The 27279-nt window shown below is 63.5% G+C and overlaps 2 protein-coding genes across 3 annotated transcripts in view; both read right to left on the bottom strand.

Moving 5' to 3' along the window:
• REXO1 (RNA exonuclease 1 homolog) overlaps positions 1 to 13623 on the bottom strand; it is a 20713-nt gene extending 7090 nt beyond the window's left edge. The window contains exons 1-3 of one of the 2 annotated variants that reach the window (XM_027085631.1): positions 13278 to 13557; positions 1844 to 3570; positions 775 to 879 (exon numbers count right to left, since the gene is read on the bottom strand). In XM_027085631.1, the coding sequence (XP_026941432.1) occupies positions 775 to 879; positions 1844 to 3570; positions 13278 to 13434 (1989 nt within the window). In that variant the 5' untranslated portion in view covers positions 13435 to 13557. Of the gene's footprint in view, positions 1 to 774; positions 880 to 1843; positions 3571 to 13277 lie in introns of both variants that reach the window. The other variant, XM_027085632.1, reaches the window with a different exon arrangement.
• A 3126-nt stretch (positions 13624 to 16749) lies between these two features.
• Positions 16750 to 27279, bottom strand: part of KLF16 (KLF transcription factor 16) — a 19214-nt gene continuing 8684 nt past the window's right edge. The window contains exons 2-3 of the mRNA XM_027086028.1: positions 27077 to 27274; positions 16750 to 19092 (exon numbers count right to left, since the gene is read on the bottom strand). Of these exons, the coding sequence (XP_026941829.1) occupies positions 18791 to 19092; positions 27077 to 27274 (500 nt within the window). The 3' untranslated portion in view covers positions 16750 to 18790. The remainder of the gene's footprint in view (positions 19093 to 27076; positions 27275 to 27279) is intronic.

Genomic DNA, 27279 nt, shown 5'->3' on the forward strand with positions numbered 1-27279 from the left:
CAGCTCTCCTCCTCCTGAGTGTGCAGGGGTCCCGGAGGGAACCAGCTGGTCTTCTGAGTTTGCTGATACCCTGGAAGGAACCAACTAGCTTCCCCCCAAGTCTGCAGATACCCGGGAGGGAACCAGCTTGGTGCTTCGGCTCTCAAATTCACCATGATGCTTCACTCTCCCAGGTCCCTTCCTAGCCCTGCTGTCCTGGCTTCTAAGTGCCCAGACTGTGCTCTCAGCCCTTATATAGACACAGAGTGGGTGGGAACCCCCAGCACCTAGATTAGATCCTGCTTGATCCAATCTTCTCTGAACTGTACTTCCAAAATCCCCATCCGGGTGGGGCAGGGGTCTGGTGATTGGATCACCTGCAGTTCTTCAGCCAGGAGCCCTGTCTTCTGCTCCAGCCTTCCCTGTGCTAACTAACTGAGCAGCCCCATAGTGACTGACAATTGATCCTGTCTCTGGACCACAAGGGAGGAAACCTAGGCTCAGAGAGGTCACGCCACTTGCCCAAGATCACACAGCGTACCTCTGAACTGGGACTGGGATGGGGCAGTGCGACCCTGCTGGAGGGCTGCCCCTCATCTCGCTGTCCCTGCTCTGTGCCCCACTCTGCGCACTAAGCGCAACTTGATGACTGGACGTGGGTCCCTGGCATTTTTCTGCAGGACACAGGCAGTGCTGGATCCACGGCTGCCAGAGGCACCCATGGGCAAGGGAGAGCGAGGCCCATCTCCCCCCTGCCAGCCTCTACCCAGGACCCAGAAGCGGGCCCTCCCTTACCTCCTTGCCTTGCTTGGAGAGGTGAGAGATCCTCCTCTTCTGCCCAGGAAACAGAGTGGTCAGCCCCGAGTGCCCCTGTTCCTCGGTCTTCTCCTCCTTGGGGGGCTGAGACACACATCCGGCCCTCAGCGAGGCCCCCCACACACACACCGATGCCGCGGCTCTTCTCACCCTGGCCCGCAGCACGCGGAGGATCTGACTCCCAGGCCCGAGTAGTGGGTGGAAGACAGTACCGTGCTGAGGGAGGGCTGCCGCGTCTAGAGATGCGATTTGGGGCATCTGCCCCACCTCCCAGGTGAGCAAACAGACTTGGCGCCCCGGAGCCAAGGCCCCCAGTTGCTGCCTGAACCCCGGGCCCCCCTCCCAGGCCCTGCGGATGGTGAGTTCTGCAGACTTGGCCCAGCCCATGCTCACGCCTGCCTCTTGCTCCCCTCCCACCCAGCCAGCACAGGGACAAGCTCAGAATCGTGGGAATGAAGGGGAAGAAATCAGAAAAGCAAAGGGCCAAGAACAGGGTGGGGCACTAATGGAGGCAGTAAGGGGCGGGGCCAGGGTCCCACCCTGGGATCCCTCAGAAGCCGCAGGTTCTCTGCAGGGACTGACTGGCTCAGCCTGCTTTGTTTAGAGCAAGCTCCCTCTGGTGGCGAGGTGGGGACACTGCAGCAGGAGACCAGAAAGGTGGAGGCTGGCTGAGTTTGGGGGGGTCAGGGATGGGTTGCAGGGGGGGGAAGCCGGGGAAGGAGGGAGGAGGGGAGAGGCAAGAGAGGCAGAGGAGAAGCAACGCTTCAGTGGGGAGAGAGGGCTGAGGAAGGCGGGATGGTGGTGCCTGATACCCCTTGGCCGGGATGCTCTCAGAAGGCTGCCGTGGGAACCCCGCTGGGTGGGCCATAAGCCAGCGTCCTCTTTCTGGACGGGGTGCAGGGGGGCAGCAGGCAGCCAGCGAGGGGTCCTGAATTCTGAACGAGTTGAGAGGCCGACACTGAGCGAGCCATCTCCACCAGGCGCTGGGACTCCAGTCACGGGGGAAGCCAGGAAGGAGCCCGGCTGCCCGAGCCCAGCCCGCCCTCACCTGCCGGGCCAGGCGGCCCTTGTCCTCTGTCTTGACAGCGGTGGACTCGTTGAAAATGCGCAGGCACTCCTCCATGGGGTCGGAGTCAAAGTCGACCTCCTTCTCCAGGGCCGAGTAGTCCACGTCGGAGCCCGCCCCCGAGGAGGAGGAGGAGGGGCGGGGAGGGGAGGACCGGCTGGCCGACGCGGGTGGGGAGGCCTTGAGGCGTTTGGGCGGCCCCTGCGCGCCACAGAGGCCCAGGCTGGAGTCCGAGTCGGAATCGGAGCTGGAGCTGAGGCTGGGGAGGGCGGGCGGCCGCGGGGTGGGCGCCTCGGGCCCCGGGTCCTCGTCCTCGCTCTCATCCCCGAAGAGCTCGGCGTGGCTCAGGGCCCGCCTCGGCAGCTTGGGGGCACCCCGGGGGGCACCCTCATCCAGCGAGCGGGCCTTCCGCTGTGCCAGCTTCCCTGACGGGGTCTTCCTGCCCGTCCTGTCTGGCAGCTGGTGGGCAGCCCCTTGTGCGGGGCTGGGCCGCGGTCCCGGCCCCTCGGGCCGGCCTTTCCCTGAGCTGGCCACCGGAGTGGCTGAAGATGGCTTCTTCTTGGTCCCTTGGGGCCGCTCCGCCCTGTGCCGGGGGCTGCCGGCCCGCGGGCCCCTCCTGTCCACACAGGGCTTCTCGGCTGGCCTCCCATGCTCTCCATCCTGACCCCTGCCTGTCTTCCCGACACCATCCTTGCGGCCGGCGGCCGGCGGCCCCCCGCTTTTCTTCTTCTTGGGTCTCCCCTCCTTGGGGCTGCTGCGCTCCTGCGAGGCCCTGCCCGGGGAACTGGGCTTGGCAGGAGGCAGCCCGCCTGGGCCCTTGGCAGGCTGACCGAGGTCCCCCACGTCGTACTGCACGGCCATCTCCTTGGTCTCCCGAAGGCTGCCCTCCTCAGGCTCTGGGCCCTCCCTAGAGCCCGGCTTCCCCAGGGCCTTGCTCTCAGGGCCCACTCGGGCTCTCGGGGGGCTGGCGGTGGCGAGCCTGTCACCCGGAGCAGCAGCGGTATCATCGTCAGAGTCTGAGAACCTGGCGTCGCAGCCGCCGAAGGGGTCACAGGGCTTCTTGGGTGCAGGTGTGTAGGGCTCACTGCCGCGGGAGCCCCGGGGCCGCTTGGGGGCCCTGTCGTCCTTGGTGCTGGCCCTGCTGAGCAGGCGGGCGGAGAAGTTGGACAGGGGGTCGTATTCCAGGTCTGTAGATGGCTTGGAGTTGTCCACCACGTACTTGCCGCTGGAGATGGGGCGGCCATACCGCCGGGGCTGGCCCACGGCCTTGGGGACGTACTCCAGGGTGCCACCAGCCCCTCCACCATGGCCCTGACCCCGGTCCAGAGAGGCCAGCGAGTACTTGGTGCCAGGCTCGGTGGGGCTGGCCAGAGGCGTGGGCTGGTAGCTGGCATCGGGGCTTAACAGGCCACGGCCGCCGGGGTTGTATTCGAAGGATAGAGAGAAGGTGTCCCCATCCAGGCCGGCAGTGGGGCCGTGGGGCGCCAGGGCGGGGGCCTCGGCCGAGCCATGCTCCCGGGCCGTCTCCAGGAGCTCCCGGTAGCGCCTCTGCTCCAGCTCCACCTCAGAGCGCACGGCCTCGATGGCCTGGTTGACCAGCTCCAGCTCCAGGATGTCTGAGCGGGGCTCGGCACCTCTGCCCAGGGCGCCATTCTCCCTCTGGGCAGGGGGCTTGGGCAGCTCGGGGTTGTACGGGTCATAACCGAGCCCTGAAACGGAGAGGGAGAAAACAGCAATGAGCAGGTGGCTATAGCAGCAGGCCAGACGAGCCAGTGACTGGTCACTGCCTCGTCCCGGGCCTCGACCCCAGGTGCCAGCAAGGAAGAGCAGAGTACCAGCCTCCAGAACCTACCGGGGGCCAGACCTCCGGCCGACCCCCACCAAGGCTCCAGCAGCAAGTCAGGGTTTCCAGAGGGCCCCTCCCTGCAGGTCCTGCCCCGAAGAGGCTGCCAGGTGGGGTGAGGGCACAAAGCCCAGGCCCCAGAGGAGGCCACAAGATCCCGGCGACTTCACTGCCTGGGACAGGGGATGATGAGGCCTGGGGAGCTGGGCGAGAGGGTGGCTTCCCCCCAGGGCCCAGCCCACACTGAAGACACACCACGCTGCTCCCTGCAGCCGGGGAGGCCGGACACCCAGCCAGGGCAGAAAGCGCAGAGCGCACAGACGCCTGACTGGGGGGCGACAGGGGTGCGAGAGGGAGCGGGAGGCGGGGCCGACACAGCCCACCCACAGCAGCGGGTGGACAGGCGGATGCACATGGCCCTGCCTGGTGACAGCGCCTTTAGGGCTCTGTCCCCCACACGCACTCTCGCCCACAGAGAACTCCACCGGCTGCGTGTGTACCAGTGAGGACACAGAAAGCCCCGAAGCGTCCACTGGGAAGGGGCAGCGGGTGGGGTGGACGAAGGACAGCACAGCACATCTCACGGGGGAAGCGAGGCACGACGATGTCCAGGGAACAGCGCCACGGCGTGAAAGACGTTCCGGCAATGGGCAATGTTGGGGAAGCACGAAGTGGGGTGGACGGCAAGGCGGGCACAGGACACACTTAGGTTTGTATCAAGCTGAACAGGGGTGGCGGAGCGGCTGGCGGGCTACCTGGCTCCAGGGTGTATTCCACGAGACCAGTCCAACCCCAATACCACCCACGTGGACACGAAACTCACGGGAGACTCAGGACAGAGGTGCGGAAATTCTCAGTAAGATGTAAGCAAATAAAGCCCAACGTTCTGAGAAAGGATAACGTGTTCAAATATTCCAGAACGTAGAGACGGTTCATTGTTAGAGCGTCTGCCAGACATAACCTGTAAAACCTCTGGCACAAAAGTGGATCGATTTGGTGCTTTCTGGTTAGCAAAATAACAGCCAATTCTCCCAGAACCTCCAGATGGGATAAGCCATGCCCACACCTGGACTGTAGCCCAGGGAGACCCACTTTGGACCTCTGAGCTCCAGAACCACCAGAGGAAAAACCCTGTGTTGTTTTAAGGCACTGGTGAGTGGGGTCTTGCTGCAGAAGCCCCGGGAAACGCACGCATCACTGATGAAGCACCAGAGAACCCGGCACTGCCGGGGCCAGTGGCTGGGCCTGGGCCGCCTGGGGGCCCAAGGTGGGGCGGGGCCCACTGCAGGCCTGTTGTCTGGCTTGTACCTTGGAACCTATTTCTCAAACAATGCTTAGAAAGGAAAAAGGACGCGCGTACATCTGTGCTTCAGAACAGCGAGGACACACCCAGGCTGCAGGTTATAGATGGGGAGGCAAAACCAAGCTGCAGAGGCCGCAGGGGGCAGCGGGACTGGGGTGCCGGGGAGCAGTCACTTCATGCCCCCACCTCCCAGCTGAGGATGCCAGGGTGAAGGGCGGAGTGGGGGACAGGTCAGGACACACAGCCACTGGGCCCTCTGCCCCCCCACAAGGTTCAAGGTGAAGGCACCACAGAGAGGAAAGGCTAGAAACCCCAACAGCGAGATCCAGGGCCCTCTTCCCAGCCCACCCTAACCCTCAACGGGTCCGAAGGCACTAAAGCAGACCCACCGCTAGCCCACCACCCGCCCGGATGAACAGAAGAGCCAGCGCCCCCGCACGCCGTCCCCTTGGAGTGGAGGGCCCAGGACACAAGCCAGGGGGCACTTACAGGGCATCTCAAGTGAAGGGTGGGTCGGGTCTTGCCGGTCTCAGGGGGCCTCCAGCCCAACCCACCTCACTCCCAACCTCCCTCCTGAGGCCAAGATGGCTCCCACCCCAGCCGGCTCCCCTAGGTGGGGGACAGGAGCAAGGGCCCAGCTGGTGGGAATGCCCTCCCCCAGGAGAGGTGGGCAGGGCAGGGTGAGGATCAAATGGATGGGGGTCCTTCCCCACCTCTGACCTGCTCTGGAACAGGTCACAAAGGGCCACAGACAACATGCAAATCACCCAGGAGTGCCTCTAGCCCTTCCCAAGTAAGGGCAGAGTTCAAACCCCTGCACTTTGCATTTTGAAAGGGATCCACCCACAAACAAGTCTGTGCTTTGGAAGCAAGGAGAGGAAGGAGGTGCCCTGGGACCCAGCCCCCAGCCCCTCAGATCTGAGCTTCCAGGAGCTCTGTCAGCGTGGGGTGTTTTCAGTCCCAGGGGAGGCTGCCTCCTCATACCCCATCAGGCTACACCAAAAAGCAAAAGAAACAGCCCAAGGTGGGCGTGAGCCGGTCTAGGCCAACACCCTCCCCTCCAGGGCCTCAGTGTCCCCAAGGTACCATAAGGCCAAATCACCAACCCGAGGAGCTCCAGACAGGTCTAGCCGCATCAAGGACACAGCTGCCAGGGGCTCGGCAGCAGCCCCCTGTAGCTCAGAAGCTAGTGCATGGGGCCCAGAGCTTGGTCCCTGGAGCTGCAGCCCCAAGCCCCTGCCAAGGCTACTGGAGGCTCGTGGGGGGAGGCGGGCAAATGGAGAAGATATCTGTGATGCTACCTAGCGCCCCCGCCGTACCCCGCCTCAGGGACCAGTAGGAACTGGAGAAGCTCCCCAAGAAAATGTTTTACAAGCGACTCGACAGGTGACCCTCGAGAGGTCAGGAATGGCCGTGGGAGCACCTCAGAAGCACCTCCCCGTTACTGGGGAGTTAACCTGGCTGGGAGCCAATGGGAGCTCCTTCAGGGCTTGCACCAGGGAAGCATGCCTTTGGTAAACAAGATTAATTGGGCTGTTTTTCGGAAAGGGGGCGAACCTCGGGATGACTGGAAAAGCACCTTGAAGGCCTGGCTGCTGGGGTTACACTCTCAGAAGTTCCTGCCCCCGGCCCAGGGCAAGGAAGGGGTTGGCTACTGCCACTAGAGGGACACCCACAAGGCCAAGGGCCTGCCCAGGTGGGCCACCGCTTGAAGGACGCCCCTTGGGAAGGCTCCCGGCCAGCTCATGGGGCCGAGCCTTCTTCAGCCGTCCCTGTGCCCAGTTCTGTGTGCACCAGCTCCCACTCCCGGCTCTGGTGCTGCTGGACACTCTCCCAGTGACCCAGTCCCGACCGGCTCTGATCACCAGCTCTGAGCAGCATCCGGCACAGCGGGGCCCAGGCCAGCTGCCCCACCTCCACGCCGGGAAAAGCAAACACTCGGGGCCACAGCGCTCAGGGAACGGATCACGCAGAGCCCACGGTGGGTCGAAAGACAACATGGGGTGGTGGCCACCTCCAACCCCTCCAAGCCTTCCCCCTGCTCCTCTCTGCTCCCACCACGCCCTTCCATTCCAGAAAACACTCCGCACCCTTCCATAACTGCGCAGACGCCCGGCCCACAAGCTCTAGCTGCACGTAAAATTAACAAGCGAAAATGAGCAGACACATGAGCGTGGGGACCCCACTGGGAGGCACGTGACCCCCACCCAGCCGGCTCCGAGGCCTTCCCCTTTAATCTCTACGTTCGCCCTGCTCGCGTCAGCCCCCCTCACAGAGGAGAGAGGAGGCTGGGTCTAGAGCAGCGGGTGAGGGATCTGCCTAACCCCAAACCCTGGCTCCCCGCCCCCAGACCAGAAGACCCAGCGCCGCGCGATCCTTTCTGGGCCCCGAAAGACTCCCCATCACCCCACCCCTCCTCCCCACTGCACCTCCAAAGACAAGAAGCACACAGTGGTCCCACCCCTACCCCCCGCCCACTTGTGCTCTGATTAGACATCAGTGGGGACTCCTCCAACCCAGGGGACGGTCACAACACAAGGGGGTGGGCAGGGGGGCCAGGAGAAGACAGACACCATCCCGCCACACGAGAGGTAAGCAGGACACAAGGATGAGTCGAAGAAGAGCAACTAGACCAGCCCTGCCCCAGGAAGCTACCCAAGTGGCAGAGGCCTCAAAGGCATAAAGAATGGAGGACATTCCACTTCCAGCCACTAGGCAAACTTCTATTCATCCTTCAAAGCCCAGCTCGGTAACTGCTTGCTTGGGGATACTCGCCCGACTCCCTGCAACCTCAGGTGCCAACGGCTCGCTCTCCCGGACTCTGGGCCGTTATCTGTGCTGCTGGACATCCCTCCTTCCCTTGCAGAGTCCCCACAGCCTGGTCCCCAGATAAGTACTGAATTCAGACAGACCCAGAAGAGCCCTTGGAAGGCCCCAGAGCCAGCTCCTGATTTTACGGACGACACAGAAGCTGTGCCGTGCCCGCGTGCATGCCCAGGCTGAGGCCACAGCTTGTGAGATGGCCAAGTCCCAGCCCCCAGAGCACCCAGGTCCATCAGCCACCCGTCCTGCTCCCCCCAGCAACTACAGCAGCAGGCAGGAGGGCAGTTCCCCCAGCAACATTCCTGGGCTTTCGACACTGCCTGCCACCCGCGCAGCCCTCGGGGGCAGGGTGCTCCACATGGCCCTTTACAGAAAGCCTCAGTGCTCAGAGGAAGCCACGGACCCAGCGCCCTAAAACCGCTGGCACATGTGCCTGCTTCTTCAAAGGGCAGACTGGCTACCGCAGGAGCCTGAGGACCTGCCACCACCAAGGAGGACAGGGGACCAGGAGACAACCCTATGGGGCTCCGGCCGGATCTGCCCTGACCACCTCCCAGCTCCCGTGATCCTCCTTCTGCACTTTTCCTCTTTAGCGTTCCAGGTTTTGCTTTGAGTCAGATCAGACCAGCAGAAGTCTACCTTCCGCACTTGGACAGCTTAAATAATAATAAACCAAATTCCTATGCACCCAGCACTCGCTCGTCACTGGAAATGATCCTGTGTGGGGGATTCTGAGGGCAGAATGGAAGTGGAGGAGGACGGCAAAGCAGGAGCATTGCGCAGCACAGCTGAGACGAGAGAGGCGCACTGTGTGTAGAGGGTCTGCGTCGCGACCCCGTTTTGCAGAAGTAACTGACGCCAGGCTCTTCGCACAACGGAAGGTGGAGCCAAAAGGTCTTCATCTGAGGCCCTACTCCACCTGCAGGGCTGAAAGCCAGCCGTGGCGCCTGTACCTCTTCTCTGGAGGATGCTCTGGGGGTGGGGGGAACACTCGGGCACCCACGTGGTCCTCTGAGCTCTCCCAGCAGGGTGCTGTCCCTGTCCACCCCAACCTGGGCGCCTGGGCCGCCCTGCCTCACCTCCAGAGCCGGAGGAGCTGGGGCAGCGACGATTCTCGGGGTTCTTGGCTCCCTGCAGGCGTGGCCAGCCCTCCTGTCCTATTCTCAAATACGAAAGGGGCCAGGTGCTGGGACACTGATCAGGCTGCTCCATGTCACCTGGCACCACTGACGTTTGGGGCTGGAAAAGTCTGTGTGTGTAGGGGAAGGGGGCCATCCTGGGCACCCGCGGGCACTGAGCAGCATCCCTGGCCCTCGCCCCCTTGTTGCCAGGAGCACCCCCAAGTCATGACAACCGCAGATGTCCCTGTATCGCCCTGTGTCCCCCAGGGGATCAGGACTGTCCACGGTGAGAGACACTGCTTTACTGACACGAAGCAAAGAATCCTAAAATACCAAAAACAGCTTTAAAGGCAGATGTACCCTTATTCAAGTGTCCCAAGCCTGGATCTGGGCAAGAAGGCAGGTTTTTAAAGTTCCCCAAGTGCTTGAAGAGGGGCCGCAGGCCTGGGGACGGCCTCTCACCTCACTGGAGTCTCTGGAGCCTCCACAAAAGAATGCAACTTCACCAGTGAGGCAGGGTCACGAGTACAGAAAAGAGACACAGAGCCTTTTGTTTCTGAGGCTGGGAGGACGCACAACAAGCCGGCAGATGCAGGACTTGCGACAACATATGAAACATCTTTCCTTTGACTTTGCGGCATTCTCCAGTGGTTTTAAAATGAACGTTCTCCAAGTCCAGAAAAAAAAGCGCTCTGAATGGAGAGACAACGTGTCCAGGCTGCCGCTGGCTGGGACACTGCCCCCGAAGACAAGGGCTGCATCTGGGTGGGGCTGAACCACAAATACAACCTAGATTCTTCTCATCCTGGTGTAAGAGACGAACTCTGCTCTGAAAATCCAACAGTACCTCTTCTCTACTCTCTCTTTACAAAAAAGTCAAGAACAATAGAACAAGAGAACCACCCACGGGATGGCAGTGAAGGCCCCTCCTCTGGGAGGCCACAGCTTCTGTCCTCTGAGCCTGGTGGCCCGGGCTCCCTGGGGCTGGAGCTGCACCTGGGCACACAGTTCCCTGGGAGGGGCAGGGAGGAGACTTTAAATAAAAAAAGTGGCCTCAGCAAGAAGCAGCCTATGACCAGGGGGTCTAACCCAGGGTGATCCCGCCCCCCCAGGGGACACTGGGCCACGTCTGGGGACATCTGACATCTGTGCACGTTGTGACTGGGGGGGCTGCTGGCATCGAGGGGCTGTGACCAGGGAGGCTGCTCCACACCTCAAAGTGCCCAGGACTGGCCCAGAGGACAACCCCCCATGTCCCCAGTTTCTGCTATTCTTCATAGCTCCCCCCGACCCCCCGATGAAGTGAGAGGCCGTGGCTGGCCTGACCAAAGACCACACCTGACAACCAGCTAGGAAAATCCCTCCCAGGTCCTCAAGTACCCTGGCTGGGCCTCCAGACACAAAGGTGATTCTGCTCTCTGCTGAGGTTTTCTCAGTATCAGTTCTCTCCCAGGAAGGGGAGGGAGGGAAGTGCACACAGCAGTTCACTCTGGAAGAGAAAGTGTCAAACCGAGGAAAGCACTGTCATCAGGGCAGTGGGAAAGCTGCTGGCACCCAGCCCACGGGGGAGGCAGCTAAGGGGCAGCGTGGCCAGCGGCCCGGGGCAGTGATACTGCAGGGGCTGCTGCCCCCTCCTGTTCCAAGTCAGCTCGCGGAGAAAATCAAACAAAACCCACCCTCTTCTGGAAGCACTCGTTTCTCTGGCTGCACCCTCCCTTCCCTGCCTGACTCCTGGCTGCGACCTTCCCTGGAGAAGCAGGGCTTGCTCTCAGGATTCCAGACCACAAGGGGCCGCTGCCGAGGCCTAAATCTGAGACCCCGGGGAGCGGGTTGCCCAGGGAGCTGCCACTGCCACCCAGCTGGGGCCACCCCCGCCTTCCAGCCTCCTTCCGGCCCATCCTTGGAAGGTTTCAGTGCTCAGGCCCTGCTATACCATCTTTCCCAGCTCTCACTGTTACCTCCCAGCCTCAGGGCACAGCACTGAGCCCACATGTAATGGGTACCCAGGTGCCCAGGTCCCACATGTGTCAGGCAGCAGGAATCGGCCGTCGGTGGTGAGGGGCAAGGGCCTGACAGTCCAGATCAACCCCGTGTCCCCCACTTACCAGCCATGTGTACACAGGTGCGTGGCTTCCCCTCTCTGGGCCTGTCTCCTTGTCCCTAAAATGGGGACAATCGTCCCTACCACTGGTTAAAGAGCACGACTGAGGGTGCGTGGCGGTAACTGGGCATCCCCCAGCTGAGTGCCAAGGTGGGGACCCTGGAGCACAGGAGGGCAGATTTGAGGGCCGGGAAGAACGGGATGCCCACCCAGCCCTCAGGAGGCCATCAACCCAAGGCCAGAGGTGCTGGGCTACACAGGGACCCCCACATCCTGCCTGCAGGTGGCCATCACCCAGCACCTCAGCATCCTTGCGCAGCCCACCCTTGCCAAAGCACCTGTGCTTGGGCCGTGCCTATCTGGTCAAAAGTGGACCCCCAAAGCCTGGATTTTTGCAGTCTCTCCAAGCCCGATGGGAAGTGGGTTTGTCAAAATCTGGAGCAACGGGAGCTGAAGGGGTGGGGGAGGTCTAGGCACACACTCCCCCTGGCCCACGAGCACGCCACAGAGAAGGAAAGAGAGTGTCAGAGAGGCCCCGCAGCGAGAAAGAGGCCAGGCTGGGATCTGCCCCTGCCTCTCTGCAGGGCAAGGTAGCCCTCGACCAGAAGGTAACCAGAGCACGCCCCCCAGGCCCCGCCCTCTGTGATGGGAAGAGGGCTGCTTATTCTCACCTGCAAAAGGAAAATGCAGACACACTGGGGTGAGGGGTAGGCAGCTGCACTTTTTCCTGCGGGAAAGTGAAGCAGACAGGGCTACATCAACCGAATGGATTCTCAAAAACGATCCTTTGGGAAAATGGCCATTTGTGGTGTAGGAAGCAATCAAGAGACTGACTTGGCACGAGAGAAATGCACGGGAAGAGAAGTCAGCGCCCCAGAGCGCAGACGGCTGGAAGGCCACCTGTGGGCCTGCAGAAGAGTCAGTCCCGGGGTCTCAGGGAGCCGGCCCGCCCGGTCTGTCCTGACAGTGAGGAACCCAGACACCAGGGGCTCTTTACAGAACGCCACACCACACGCCACCAATAACTCAACAGATGGAGTGAGAAACTGCCCTGTGACAGGGTGACCACCGAGAGGCCTCTCACTCACCCCCTTCCCCTCTCCCAGACCTGAAGCTCAGGCACCTGCGTGCACGTCTGTCTTCCCTCCTCGAGGGAAGGTTCCTGAGACGCAGGCTGGAGCCCAGCGCAGGTGTGGAGCCCGACCTTGTAGCAAACACTGGGCTACAGGGGCCAGCGGTCTGAGCAAATTTACAGTGGAAATTTGAAGAAAATTCTACCTTTTTTTTTTTCTGGCAAACTGGGAAAACAGCCCTATGGTTTCATCCTAGCAATGACGCCCCTCTCTTCAAGTAAGAAGACTCTGAGACAAGGACCAGTGCCTTATGGGGGAAATCTGGGCCCTGATGGAAAGGGGGAGCCAGTCCCGGAGGACAGGGGCCACAGCGGGAGCCTGAATTCCCCTCGGAAAGAATGACACCACACTCGATCCTCCCGGCGGGCCTTTCCTTGTGATGTCCCTCTTTTTGCCCCCGTTCTTCACGTCTCGGCTCAAGGCCCACACTTCCTACGAGAAGCACTGCCTGCCCCCTGACAGCTCTCACCGAACTCTGCCATGACATTGATAATCACCACGCTGATGGGATGCGCAGTCTCTGAGCGTTCTCTCGGAAGGCGGTCCCCGACCCCAAAACACACACAACACACAGTCAACCGGGTTTGACTCACTCCCTAACCCTGGCATGACACACCAGGCTCGACACACAGTCGGCGGCCGCTAAACAAGACCCTCTCGACTCCGCTGTAGTAAACAAGAGCGGCCACGAGCAGAGGCGCGGCGCGAGAGGAAGCGCGGAAATAAACAACGGCTGCAACCAACACCCCGGGCCGGGGAGGCGGCGGGAACGGTTCCCCGGGCAGGAGTCCCGGGCCTGCAGACCAGTGTCGGCCGCGCTCATTTCCCGATCCCCGCGCGCTCCACCCTCGCGACACCTCTAGGAGAGCAGGTCCTCCCATTGTTTACGTTTTACACTCGTGGAAACGGTGGCTTACAGAGGTCCCGCGACTGGCACTGGGCCCCGGGGTGGGTGGTCCCGGCTTGGGGGGACGAAGCCCGCGACCATGCAGGGAGAGGGCTGAGCGGGGAACAGGAAACCATGGAAACCCGGGCGCTGGGGTCCAGGCCCGCGCCAGGGAACGGAGCCCGGGGCGGGCGCGTAGACATTACCTGCTGCGGGGGGCGCCGCTCCGCCTTCGCCAGGTGCGCCCGGACCCCGGGCCCCGCGGTGCCGAAAGTGGCAGTAGGGCCGCCGGCAGGGTCCCCCAGGCGCCCCGGCCCAATAGGGGCAGTCGATGGTCCGGAAGAAGCCGGTGGAGCGTAGCATGGTCCGTCCCGCGGCGGGGCCCCGGCCCGGAGCCGCCCGGGCCCCCGGGCCCCCTCACTGGCGCCGCGGTCGCCGCCGCCCGCAGCTCACGGACCCCGCCGCCGCCGCCATCTTGCTCCGAGGTCCCCGGAGGCCCCCGGGACGACGCCGCAAGGGACCCCGGGAGCGGCTGCCCGAAGTGCGCCTGATCAGAAACGCCTGCTCCCGCGGGACCGAGGTGGGTCACGGACCCCTGGCCTGGGACAGGCGGCTGCGGAGGGAGTGATGGGGGGCGCAGGCTGCCCTGCCTGCGGCTTCCGGGTGTCTTGCCGCCGCCGCCGCCGCCCGGGCCTCTGCGGCGGCAGAAGCACCATCTTCAGCCCCAGGCCCCTGCGGCACCTGGGCTGTCCAAGGCGCGCCTGATTAAAAAAAAACGCCCCACACGGCTCGGCTGCGGCTCATTTGCATTCAATTTGCGTTCTATTAGCTTGTCCCCCTAAAGCGCCCTCTGCGGGTCGATTCGAGTCCTGCGGGCGCATCTCACCTGCACCTGGGAACCCTCACCTGAGTTACCCAGTTCAGGCTCTGAAACTCAACTCCTCCCTGGTTGACTGGCAATAAGCGCTTCATTTCTCCCACCTGGACTCTTGTCAGCAGTCTAATCCCCAGGTCTACCAGAGGAGACCTGTTCCAATTCACTCATTTATCCATCAAATATTGAGCACCTACTGTATACCAAGGCCCTGCCCTAAATCGTATTTTATGCATTCATCAAATGATGGACATTCGGATTGTTTCTGCCTTTTGTCTATTGTGAATTGTGCTGTTGTGAACATGTGTGTATCTGAGTACCAGTTTTGTTTCAGTACTAGTTTTTCAAATGATGTAAATTTGCCTGTTGCCCTTTTTTTTTTTTTTTTTTTGGCGGTACACGGGCCTCTCACTGTTGTGGCCCCTCCCGTTGCGGAACACAGGCTCCGGATGTGCAGGCTCAGCGGCCATGGCTCACGGGCCAAGCCGCTCCGCGGCATGTGGGATCTTCCCGGACCGGGGCACGAACCCGCGTCGCCTGCATCGGCAGGCGGATTCTCAACCACTGCGCCACCAGGGAAGCCCTGTTGCCCATTTTTAAAATGTAGGGAGATGTCACATACAACTACAATTCCCAGCCTGTCCACCAGCTGGCAATTACCAAGGATCCTCCTGTGAGCAGGCGGTAGTCTGTGCAGGTCACCTCCCCGCTCTCCCAACCCACCTCTCTCCCTACCTCAGCCACCTGGCCCTGCAGACATATGGGCTTGAGACCCCTCACCCCAGGGGTCTCTCAATGCCTCTCCTCCATTGCCAATAGGAGGGTGGGCTCCTGAACAAAGCAAAGATCCCCACCCTGGTGGCTGTAGCATTATAGATGCAGACAGACAGACAACAGGAAATCAGTAAATATCTTGATACAAGGTAAAAAGTGCTATGACGGGGAAGTAGAACAGAGTAGGGGGCTGGGACAAGGGGTGGTTCACATAGTCCTATGGGAAAGGTGGGATTTGAGCAGTTCTAAGGAAGCGAATGAGAAAGTTAAGCAGGCATCTGGGGGAGGGGCTTTCCAGGAAGAGGGCATAGCCCGTGCAAAGACCCTGGGGCAGGGCCGGGCCTAGCATGTTGGAGGAACAGCTAGAAGGTCCATGTGTCTGGAGCAGAGTGAGCAAGGGGCAGAGAGGGAGGAGGGGAGGGCAGGAAGGGGACGGGGCAGGTCGTGCAGATCCCTGTGGGCCACGGGGAGAGCACGGGCTTTTATCCCCAGGGAGGTGGGAACCTTGCAGGCCTATGGGCAGAGGAGGGACTGGACCTGGTACAGGTGCTCACTGGCGCCCTGTGGCCACTACAGGGTGGACAGACTGTCAGGAGCTAGGGTGGGAGTCAAGGACCACAGGGGAGGCCATGCTGGTCCAGGTGGGCCATGATGAGGTGGGACCAGGTGGAGGCCGAGGAGGGGGGAGAAGTGGGTGGATTCTGGATATGTTTTGAAGGTAGAGCTCTAGGGAGATTTCTGGGTGGACTGGATGTGGGTGGTGAGACAAAGAGGGGAGTCACGGGTGACCCCAAAGATTTTGGCCTGTACACCTGGAAAGATGAAGCCGCAGTGATGAAGGGAAGCCGACCAAGGCAGACTGGGAGCAGGGGTAAGAACATTCCGGGCCTGGAGTTGAGGGTGAGGCCCAGCTGGCATGGACCAGGGGGTGTCCTCAGCACACCTGGGGAGGAGGGCCAGGGGTCCCGAGGCCACCTGCCAATGAAGCATCCAGGAGGCAGAGGGGGCATCTTCGAGCTGTTTCCGGGGCACGTGGGAGTGCGACCAAGAGAGACTAAAGGGGGGGCTGCCCGCGTGGACCCAGCATTCCAGGAACCCTGCCACAAAGGAGCAGAGAAGCCTGCCAGAGCTGGAGGGGGACAGGGGTCCAGGGAGCGAGATCTGCGGGCTTTCGGGCCAGATTCCAGGAGAAAGGGAGCAAGGGGAGTGCCAGAGGGAGGCCACCATCGAGTAAAGGCGAGGGCCCCGTGCCCAGGTTGGGGCGACCTTGGCGGCCCCAAGGACAGGACCCTGGGGAGGGGTGGGCCGGAGCCGGTGGTGCAGTACCAGGGGAGGCCACCAGATGGCAGGTCTGCCGCCTTGCCGGGGGCGGGAAGCGGGGAAACCCGTGGGGAGGGTCCGCGCTCCCCCCACCGCAGTCCCCCACACACCATCCGGGCTCTGGAGACCGCTGGAACCTGGGATGCACTTTTCCTAAGAAGGGGTTCAGAGCCTTCACCAGTTTCTCAACGCTCCCGAGGCCCCTTGCCCTCTCAATTGGGAGCCGGCATACAGCAGGCATACACGATACAGGAGCGGCCAGACGATGGGCACAGGAGCCAGGCAGGGGTCGAGGGGAACCTCCGGGGAGAAGCCCTGTCGAGCCCGCGAGTCCTTTAGAGTCTAGAGAAGCGCGGGCTCCCCCCGCCCCCGGTTCCGGAAGGGGGCGGGCAGCGGACGCCCCGGGCGCCGTGTCACCGCGCCTCGGTTGCCGGGTAACGGAGCCGGAAGGCGGGCTGGGGGCGCAGCTGCTCGAGGCGTGGGTGCCGCTGGACTGCAGCACGCGCCACGCGCCGCAGAGGGCAGCCCCCCCCCGCACCTTAGGGCTGGAGGGGCGTTGCCAAGACCGCCACTGGGTCCCCGAATTCACTAGCCCACTGCCTCAGTTTCCCCAAGAGGAGGCTGGGGACCCCATTGGCGAGGGGGACAGAGGGACTCAGAGGGCCCACCGGCTCGGACCAGCGATGGGAAAAACTACAAGGCTCTGGAAATCGGGTTTAAAAAAGACATGTTTAATTAATTAAATACCAGGATGAGGCCAGGCAGGGCAAGGGGGGGGGGGGTCACCCGAAAGCACAAATCCCTTAGGACCCTACCCCCCCACACCTCGAGAGGCCACAGCTAAAATGGCTGGAGCCAGACCCCAATGACCATCGGTCCCTCCAGACTCCTGGACACGGGGGGGGGAGGGGGGGCAGGGACAAGTTCTCAGCTCCCTGGGTCCTCAGACCACAGTCCAACCCCCGCGGACATGCACCGGCCAGGGCTGGGACAATGAGGGGGGCGTCCAGACAGACACAAAGGGAAACAAGGCCCGGGCCCGCCCTCTGCCCCCTGGACTAAGGCATCTCACCACCGCGGGAAGATCCTCCGCAGCCCCACCGCCCTCCCCAGGACCCCAGGCACCTGTCCCTGGATCCTGCCAGGGCCGTTCCGGTCCACGCTAGTGCCATCCAAACGCCCCAGCCGCCAACTGGGAGGCAGGAAGGTTCTGGAACACAGAGGGGTGTCACAGACCTCGTGCAGCCAAAGGCGGGATAGGCCTTTTCAGGGTATGGGACAGGGAGCCTGGGTCCCTTCCCATTCCAGGGCCGGGGTCTTCAGTCCCTCTGTCCAAAATGAAATCCAACCGCAGCCACGGTGGGAAGACACCAGGAGGGGACGTGACATCTGTCCTTCCTCATCCTAAGTTCAGACCACGCAGGCCCTCCCCCCCACACCCACAAAGCCTGAGGACAACAGACCACCCACCGGGGCCCAGATCAAGGAAGAGATTGGCGCCTGAAAAAATATTCTACCCGGTCCAAAAAAATCGAGCTATCCCAGGGGGTTCGGGGGTCAGCCCTCCCACTTCCCGCCCGCCCGCCCGCGTGGGCGGGACCTCAACCGCTGGTCCAGTGGCCATGCCCGGGGCAGGATGGAGCAAGGGCCCGGGGCCTCCTCACCCCCATCCGCAGGGCGGGGAAGGGGTGCATTTCGCCCGAAGGCTGGCCTGGTCCCAAATAGGAGGGATTGATTGTCACGTGATGCTGCACAAGGCCAAAGTCGGGGACTCTTCCCCTTCAGGAGAGGGGAGCCAGCCATCTAAACTGGGGGCCAGCTTCCCCACAGTCTCTCTCACTGACACATTCGCACACCCACCCAGAGGGGCAAGACAGCCCCCAAGCCAGCAGACAGAGGAAAATAAATAAGCCTGCAGTAACTCCCATCCGGTGATATTCGCGCCCCGCACCCCGCCCCCACCGTGAGTCAAATTGCTCTTTGGAAGAACCCCCCTTTCTCTCCCTCCCTACCCCAAGTCTCAGAAGCAAAACCGGTACCCCTATGGAAACCCTACGACCTCCCCCGTCCCCACCCACCCAGCCCTCGAGGCTGGGGAGCTGAGGGGCCCCTCCCATGAGCAGTGGGGTAGAACCTGTGGACACCTGAGATTGAGTACCCGAATGGGGGCGGCCGGGCCACACCCCCGTTTCCCTGAACGTCTCCAATGGCTTTCGGTGGGGTGAGGGGCTCCCGGGGCGGGGGATGGGGGGACACGAGGCAGCCCGCGGTAACCCCTGGTTCACCTATGGCTCTTTGCACACTTCATCCCAACCTGGACAGAGGGGCCTGGGGACCAAGTGTGAACACCAGTTAGGGGGTGCCTTTCTTGGGCCACCTCCCCCCAAGGCCCACACGTCCCTCAAAGCAGGGAGGTGGCGAAGGGGGAAGGGGGACGCCTCCTGGCCACCCACCCGGGGTCCCTGTTTAACAGCTGGGAAGAGAGTTAACGATCATGGCTATATACAGACACGGGGCCACTACCCCTCCCGAGAGCAAACTCCAAGGCCCGGATGACCCCGGTCCAGTCTCAGACCCCTCCTTGTTTTCTCGAGGGGGCAAGGGCATCTTGGGGGGCCCTCAGGGGGACACTGGAAGGGGCCGGGCTGGCGGTCAGTCCGTTCCCCGCCCCGGGCCGGGACAGCAGGCGTGTTGCTGGTACTCCATGCCCAGGCCCAGCGGGGGCGCGCTCAGGGCGGCTGGACTGGGACTCTACAGGCCGGCGGGAGCCGGGCTGGGCACCGGGCTGGGCGCGGGGCTGCCCGCCAGGCTGCAGGGCAGCGAGTCGCTGGGCGAGGTGCTGCGGGCGCCCGGGCGCCGGAGCAGTTCCGGGCGGAAGCCGGGGTGGCGGCGCGCGTGCTTGGTCAGGTGGTCGCTGCGGGTGAAGCGCTTGGAGCAGAGCGGGCAGGGGAAGCGCTTCTCGCCCGTGTGCGTCCGATGGTGGCGGGCCAGCTCGTCGGAGCGCGCGAACTTCTTGTCGCAGCCCGGCCAGTCGCAAGCGAAGGGGCGCTCACCTGCGCGGAGGAGGCGGAGGACAAACAGACATTGGTCAATGTCGGGGGAGAGAGGGAGAGGAGGAAGTCCCATCAGATCCCCAAAGGTCCTCGTCATCTGCCTCATCCCTCCCCACCTCGTTCTAGAGGCTGAATTCTGGGCGTGAATTTAAAACGTGTAGATGTTTAAAGAAAACGGCCCCAACTCATTTCGCGAACCCCCGTGAATACTCTCCCCTCTATTTCCTACGACTAATGGTAATCAGACTGGGAGCAGCTGCCATGGGTTGAAAAGAGAATCTACAGAGACCGCGTTCTCCCAGGACCGCGCGCCCGCGCGCCCCCACCCCCAGGAAGGCGCCACCTCGGTGTCATGTGTACTTGGCACACACGTGTCCGCTCCGAACGCACGTCGAGTTTTCGGAGAGGCTTCTTATGCAAACGGGTCCTGCCGTCCCCACTCCCGCGAAACTCCCTTCTGCCCTTCCTGTGGGGGCATTCGGGGTCTCCCAGGTGCTCGCGATCCCAGTCAAGCCCCTTCCTTTTGGAAATGACCACCCCGTGGGGTGCACCGTCTGGGCAGCCTCCCATGCCTTACGCCACTGCTGACCCTCGTGGCCCCTCTACAAGCTGAAGGACATGTGAAGGGACTCCCAACCCCGGCCAACCCCGGGGCCGCACTCGCAGGGTGCGGAGGCACGCAAGGCGAGACGGGGACAGCCCCTGGGTGTGCGCGGGGAAGGGGCGGAGCCCGAGGCAGCCCAGGACTCGCCCCGCCCCAGCGGAGCAAAGGCGAGGGGAGGGGCGGGCCGCCACCGGCAACTTCCTCCGCAGACCCCTCCCACCGCCAGGCCGGCCTCGCCCATCCTGCCCCTGCGGGCCACGGCCTTCCCCGCCTGCCAGTCCCCACCCGCCCATCCCTTGGGGGGGTCTCCGCCCCGGAACAAGGTCGCCCGACCCCCCTCATCAACCCGGGGGGTCACCCGACCCCCCTCATCAACACATCAACGTCTGTGTTGTCAGCGTGTCCCCAGCCGACCCAGGGGGACCCCCGCCACGCCCCAGGCCCGGGGGCCGTGAAGCACCCAAGAGTTTGCACCCTTCTGGACCCAGCGCCGGGTACCTGGGACCCTGGAATCCCCAGGCGTTGTGTTGCCCAATGCTCAGGGGGTTTGCAGGGTGTGTTGGGGGTGGATAGAGTGTGGACACGTGGGCAGGGTCGCCCCTCGTGGCACTGGACGGAACCCAGCAGAGGAAGAGGGGGAGGCCAGCTGGGGGGCAGGAGGGGGAGCCACAGTGGGGTCAGGGTAGGTTACACACTGGGAGGCCCACACCGAGCACTGGGGACTGCGGTGACCCAGGCTGACCCTGCCTCAGGAAACACGCCCACCGGTGGGGGAGGTGCTGAGGGAGACAGACTGAAGGGTGTCCTCAGCCGAGGATCAGAGAAGCACCTGAAAAGCAGCACCCTAGTGGGGGCGTGCACCGCTGACCAGGAGCCGGAGGTGGGGGCCATGGGACAGACCCGCAGCCGTGGGGTGGGGGGAACCTGCATTCTCAGGGTGACCCAGTGACATCTCTGCTCTGGAAGCTCAAAGCCCGCCCTGGGGAGAGGGCTGGGAGGGGGAAGGGATCGCGAACCACTGAGGGGCACCAGTGGACTTCAGAGGGGCTGCCCAGGAGAGAGCGGGACTAAAACCTCCCCTCCCCCACCCCTTCCTCCTGGTCGCACTCGGACACCACCAGCGAGGCAGAAAAGCGGGGGGGGGGGGGGAAAACCCCCCCCCCCCCCCCCCCCCATTCCTTGGGGGCACCCGGCCACCCCACGCGCGGGGCAAAAGGGGGGGGGGGGGGGTCAAAGCCCAGCAGCCTCCCCCAGAAAGTTTCTTGTGGGTTACCTGTCGGTTATACTCACGGCTGGGGGAGGGCACGCCCCAGGAGGCTGGGGACCCAGACGCGCTGGTGCCACCTCCCCCAGGGGTCACAGGCCACAATCATGGTGCTGGGGGGAGAGCAACTGTCCAAGACCACAGGTGGCCCCAAATCCCTGGGGCTGCCCCACACACACACCCCCCCCATGCTTCCCCTGCAACAATCCAGCAGGCAGAGTCCGCAGCCGCTGGGGGAGGGGCCCCGGCGGGGACGTCCTCCATAGAATCACGGGGCTCAAAACAGCCCCAGAAGGTACACCCCACCCCACCCCACTTGGAATCGACAGGTCCCGAGGGCCTAAGTCTGGGGGCGGGGCTGCTGGCTTCCAAGCAAACGGGGGCCTGGGGGAGCGACGCCCCTCCGAGGGGCATGCGGCCTTGTCGCCATCTTGCAGGACGCAGGCGGGGGAGAAGGGGGGGAGAGGGGGGCCAGCCCGCCACGGGTGCGCCCCACAGTTGGCTCACTTCCCCATTTAGGGCAGCGGGGCCCGCCTCCCGCCCTGCCCTCCCCTCTCTCCGTCCCGCAGCTCTACTTTGCCACCAGCAGGTTGCAAGAGCGGTGCCAGTGCCCGCAGGGGCGGACGCCTGCAGCCGCCGGGAACACAGCTGCCGCACGTAGCTCAGCGGCGGCAGGGACATCCGCAGCCCCAGCCGGCCCCGCTCACGTGGTCCCGCTCCCGCCGGGGCCGGGGGTCGCCTCGCCGGCTGGCCGCCTGCCAACCCCGCCCCACGCCGGGTTGCTGGGTAGCGCAGCGCACGTGCACACGTGGGTGGCGCGGCCCGGGGCTTGCAGGCTTCCCTCCCCACAACATCGGGCGATGCCTGCAGGATGCCAGGGCCTGCCACCCTCTCAGTCCTCTGGCCGGGAAAGGCGGTAACATTCAGAGGCTCAGAGCCGGCATGCCGGGTGCAGCTGCCTGTCTGCTGAGTCCACCTGGGTGCCGGAGGAGGATGCGGTGGGCGGGGCTGCGGTGGACTTGACCCTTTGACTTGGGCTGGGACTAGGGGTGAGCTCAGGACGGCCGGAAAGGAGGTCCTGGCGACCATGCGCCAGGCCTGGCTCAGTGTGCTCGGCCTTCACGGGGGACAGTGCCCCACCTCCCCGGGCTGGGGCTGGGGGCCAAGGGTCTGACAGCTGACCTTCACTGTGACCTCCTGAGGTCATCACTAACCTAAGAGGGGGGTGTGTGGCCCACAGCCAACCCTTGCGCAAATGCCCACCTACCAGGTGGACTGCACCGGGGGAGGGGCCCAGGTAAGGTAGCATCCCAGGAGAGCTGGAGAAGGCTGGGACTGCAGCAGGTGCGGGGGCAGGGGGCTTCCCAAAGGAGACAGGCCTGAGCAGGCCGCGAAGGACAGTACGGACATACAGCCAAAAGGATTGAAAATTGATGGTGAGGTCCGGGGGTCAGAGCACAGGGTCCCCGTGCGGCTGGCCATCCTGATGGCTTTAACAAAGACCAACCCGTGCGAAGTTCATGTGCTCTGTGATCTTAAATACTCCCTAGACGTTAGCCACCCCCATCTCTCTCCCTGTCCCCGCCCCTCCTGTAGGTTTTCCATTTCAATTGCTCTGCGGTTGCCACCAAAAACCGTAGGCAGGGGTCTTGCAGGCCCTCACCTCCCCACGTGGTACCTGGCAGCAAATCCCATCAGAGCCCCTTTCAAAATATGTCCAACCCCCCCCTCCCCCAGCTCAGCCCAGGAGTGAGGCGGCAGCCCATCGGCGGGTGCCTGGGCCGCCCAGCCTGTGCTCTGCTCCCTGGCTCGGAGTCGAAGCTGAAGTCTTCACTGTGGCCTCGCTTCTCTGCAGCCCCGGTAGCTGCTCCTCACGCACCGCCTGGAACCTCTCCCCCATCACTCCGTCCCTTCTCTGTGCTAACGTCACCCTTCAGAGCAGACGCTCCTTATCCCGCTGGGGTACCCCCCCCACTGTCCCCGTTCTCGGCTTTCTTATGCTTATGCTCAGTCTCTCCTGGGAATGATATGTGCCCCCCACCTGACCATAAAGCTGACAGCACAGGCCTGGCACACCGTGGGTGCTTAACACATCCGTGGAAAGCGTCTACAAGCCCCAAGAATGGCACTCAGGTTGCTACAGCTCCAGCAGCAGCTAACCAGCTAGCTTGCTGGTGCGTCATCTGGTTTACCTCCCCACCCCCCAGGTAGGAGCCACCACTACCCCCGTTTACATAAAAAGCGGGCCACCTGCCACCCCACACCTCTCCTCCCTCCTGGGGAACCCAGGCTGCCCTCGCTTTGCTTCCCCACTCGGACTGGCATCTTCAGCATCGGGGGTGATGGCCCACTCAGTGCCTGTGTGTTCAGGCCCCCCAGAGCATGTGTGTTCCGGAGCCCCGCTGTTCTGGAAACGGGACTGGGTGAGGGTGGCCCCCCTCCCTCCCCGGGAGGCCAGCTCCTCAGGCTGGTATCGTGTGCCAACTCCCGGGCCATCTGGGCCAGCTTTATCAGGGAGACTGGGTGGGGGGTGGTTATCGCCCCTTGCAAGGTTGGGGGCACCCTCCCCCGCCCCCCAGCTGGGGCACCAGCACCGTGAGCAGTCCCAGCTGCTCGCTGCACCCTGCTGCGGGAGGAGGGGGCTGGGGGGCGGGCAGTCCTGGGCACTCGCACCCCACCCCACGCCCTGGCACTGCCCCATTCTGGCCCCCCAGATAAGCCACCAGTCTCCTGCGCCCCACCTGGCACGCTAGGGGCGCTCACAGCTCTGCGAGGCGTGGAGGTGGGGTCTGCTGACTCAGACAGCCCTGGGGGGTGCGGTGGCTACTTCCCCTCTGGGCCTCAGTTTCCCTGTCTGCCTCTCCTCCTGGGGGCCTGTTCAGCAAAGAATACCACCACCACCACCCCCCTTAGGCCGCTCGGCAAACAGGGGTCGCCCTAGCCGCCTCTTGTCCCCCAAGTCCTGGGCCTTGTCCCTCCCACCCAATTCGTGCGGTGGCCCACTGCTCTCCCTCCAACACAGTGGCCCCCCTCCTCGATCCCTCTGCCGGATCCTAATCCCTTCCCCATAAACGGATTTTCCTCTGCAAAGCCGGGCCTGCCCGCCCCCCCCACCTGCCCTTGGGATTAAAGGGCACACTTACCTACTCTGCCCCCTCCCCACCTCCCACCCACCACAGCCGCAGCCCTCCAAATCCACGCCCCAGGGTCCCTGCCCCCACCCCCTGCAGCCAGGGTGCCGGCCCCTCTCCTGGGACACACTCTTCCCTGCTACATCTGACCCCGCGGTGTCGCTCAGCGGCCTCTTCCTACAGGAAGCCTTTTCCTCCATCACCGCTGCTGTCACTGTCCCCCCAGTGTTCCAGGAGTCCCGGGGGACGGGGACTGGGTCGTCCCCACAGTGCCTCTCACACACTGTAAAGGCTCAGCTACTCTTGCTCTGGCTCAAGCAGACAGGGTTTTACAGGGGGTCTCAGCTGGAGGTATTGCCGCAACGCCCAGGGGACACTGGATGATGTCTGAGAACATATGTCATTGTCACAACGGGGGGTGCTCCAGGTGGGGGCCAGGGAGGCTGCTCAACACCCTACAGTAGCCAGGACGCCCCACACAATGAGCCGGCCCCGAAGTCAGCAGGGCCGAAGGGGAGACCCTAGACTAACAGCCCCACTTCCAGATCTCAGCTCCTTGCGGGGAGGGGGCCTGAGCCCACCAGAAGGTGCTGGACACTGGGGGCACTGGGGCAGGGGAGCAGTCCGGAGACGAGGGAGGTTGGGAGAGCGAGGAGTAGATTGCCAGCCTCTCCGCCCCCGCCCCACCTCCCTCCCTCTCCCTCTCGGTATCCACGGCAACCGCGTCAACATCTCCTGCAGCTTCCCAGTCCTTCCGTGCCCCACACTGGAGGCAGGAGAGCTCCTTCTGGGCCAGGGGCTGCGGGCCAGACACAGGGGACCGGAGGACAGCCGTCCCCGCTCCCCCACAGCTGGGTGGCCCTGTGAAGGACCCCATCGCCCCTCCTGGTCTCTCCACCCCAAACCTCTGTGCCAAATGGAGCAGGGATGATGAGGCACCACACTCAACTCGCCTGGCTCCTGCTGGGCCTGCTTGCTCATCTGTAAAATGGGGCCAGGCCAGGATGGGAGCTCTCTTTACTTTACAGAGAGGAGAGCCGCCATCAGGCAGAGGCGGGTGGAACGGGACTCCCTCCCAAAGGCCCTCGGGGGACAACGGCGCAGCAGACAGCCATCATCTAATTAAAGCTCCTCATCAGATCACTCCCCAGGCCTGCCCCCAGCAGTGGGTAACAAGGTCCAGACAAGCATGGCTTCCCCACCCCAAAACAGGCATAAAAACAGCTGCCCCCTCCCCTGGGGGCTGGAAAAACCCAAAGGCCTTGACACAAACCCTGGGTAGGGTTTGGTGGTCCTGAGCACTAAACAGATGCTGAATTAGCAATCACTGAGCACAAAGGTGCCCCAAACCCTCCAAAACCGGCACCAAAGGTGCCTAGGTGCACGACTTTCACTCTCAGGAGCAGCACCCCCCCCACCCCAGGGCCCAGCACCATTATTATCCAGGGGGCAAGGCATGGGGGGATGGCACCCTGCCCTTCCCCACCCATCACTGGGACACCCCAACTCAGTCCCCTGGGCCTCGCTTTCTCTTTAAAACCAGAATGGCAATACTGACATCCAGGCGCTCGACAAGGAGTCCTTTCTCCCCCAAAGGCTTACGGGGGCGGCCTGGGGGCCCACCGAGGTTCTCAAGGATCCCAGAATACCCTGGGGAAGTGTCCCTACAGAGCCACAGTGGGAAGGGGGGTGGCCACCCCCTTCACCAGACCCAGAAACTCAAACAGAATGTGGAAAAAAACAAACCAAACTAGAGCACTAGGGGGTCTGAGCCACTCTCAGGGGTCACACCATCCATGTCTCTGCCACAACGCTAGGTCCAACCCCGCTTCCATGCACCCGCTCCACGTGTTCCTACAGTGGGAGCGTGTCCACTGAGCCAAGCTGATGCACCCTACTGCCCGACGTGACCCCCATAACGGCCTTCAGGAGAAGGCAACCCGGAGGCGGTAGGTAATGTGCTAGAAACGGACAGAACCACCAAGTCCAAGTGCACGCCCACCCAGCCCCCCTGCCCTTTCCAACAGAAGGAACACCTCCAATGTTCAAACTCAGGCTGGTGACCAAGGCCCACCATCCCCAGACCCCCAGTCCAAGAGAAAATCCTCAGGGTTGAGGGTGGGACTCCGTGGGGAGGACTGGGGGGACCCACAGGAGGAAAAAGAGGGGGTGACAGAGTGAAAGGGTGGCCAGAGCCCCCCTACCTCCGGCTCCCTAGCGGCCCTTCCCCACCCTCGGCTGGGCTGTGAGACGTGACAGTGTCGCGCAGAACCCACCCCCGCCCCCAAGCCTTCCCGGCTCCCGCTGCAGGCGGGGGCGTGGGGGGGACCCAGGAAGCTGCGAAACGCACTGAGGACGTGACACCCTCAGGGGTCCCCCTCCTCCCCAGACTCAAGCCCTAACCCGCACTCCCAGCCCTGCCTTCCGCGTTATTAAAATACATATAAAGGAAAAAAAAACGTGTCGGGCACCCCCCAACCTGGCTCTGCACCAGGCGCTCCGCCGCTCTCTGGGGTGAATCCTCGCGGCCACCTCGGAGGCAGCGCGCGGTTCCTCCTGCCTTTCTACAGAGAAGGAAACCAAGGCAGAAGAGAGAACGAGAACCTCAGAATTGGACGCTCCGACCACGATACCCACCAACCAGATCCGAAACCAACGGAAAATAAAAGAGAAACGAGGCCGAGAGTGAAGGAGACTGCCCGGGAGCCCCGATCCCGCCCGCGGACCCCGCCGCGACGCGCGCCCCGCGAGCCGCTGCCGCTGCCTCGGCGCCCGCCATCCGCTCGCCGCCCGACCGCGTGGCCGCCACGCCCCCCGCGCGCGCCCCACCCACCAAGGCCCCGCCCTCCCGGCCGGCGCGGCGGCGGCCCGGGCGCGCCCCCCTCCCCGCCCCCGACGCGCCACGCAGTTTCGGGGTCCCGGCGGGGGGGTGGGGGGAGCGCGGGAGGCCGCCCTCGCGCGGGCCGGGCGCGCGGCCAGACTCACCTGTGTGCGTCCGCAGGTGCGACTTGAGGTGGGAGGACTTGTAGTACGCCTTGGCGCAGCCCGGGAAGGGACAGCGGTGGCTCTTGGCGGCGGCGGGCGCGGCGCCGGGGGCGCGGCCGGAGGACGGGGACGAGGCGGCCGAAGAAGAGGAGGCGGGCGAGGCGCCCCCCGGAGCGGCGCCGGGCCCGCCGCGCAGGTCGGCC

The sequence above is a fragment of the Aethalodelphis obliquidens genome, unplaced genomic scaffold, assembly GCF_003676395.1.
Source record: "Aethalodelphis obliquidens isolate GAN/ISIS:26980383/991018 unplaced genomic scaffold, ASM367639v1 scaffold53, whole genome shotgun sequence".
Lineage (NCBI taxonomy): Eukaryota > Metazoa > Chordata > Mammalia > Artiodactyla > Delphinidae > Aethalodelphis > Aethalodelphis obliquidens.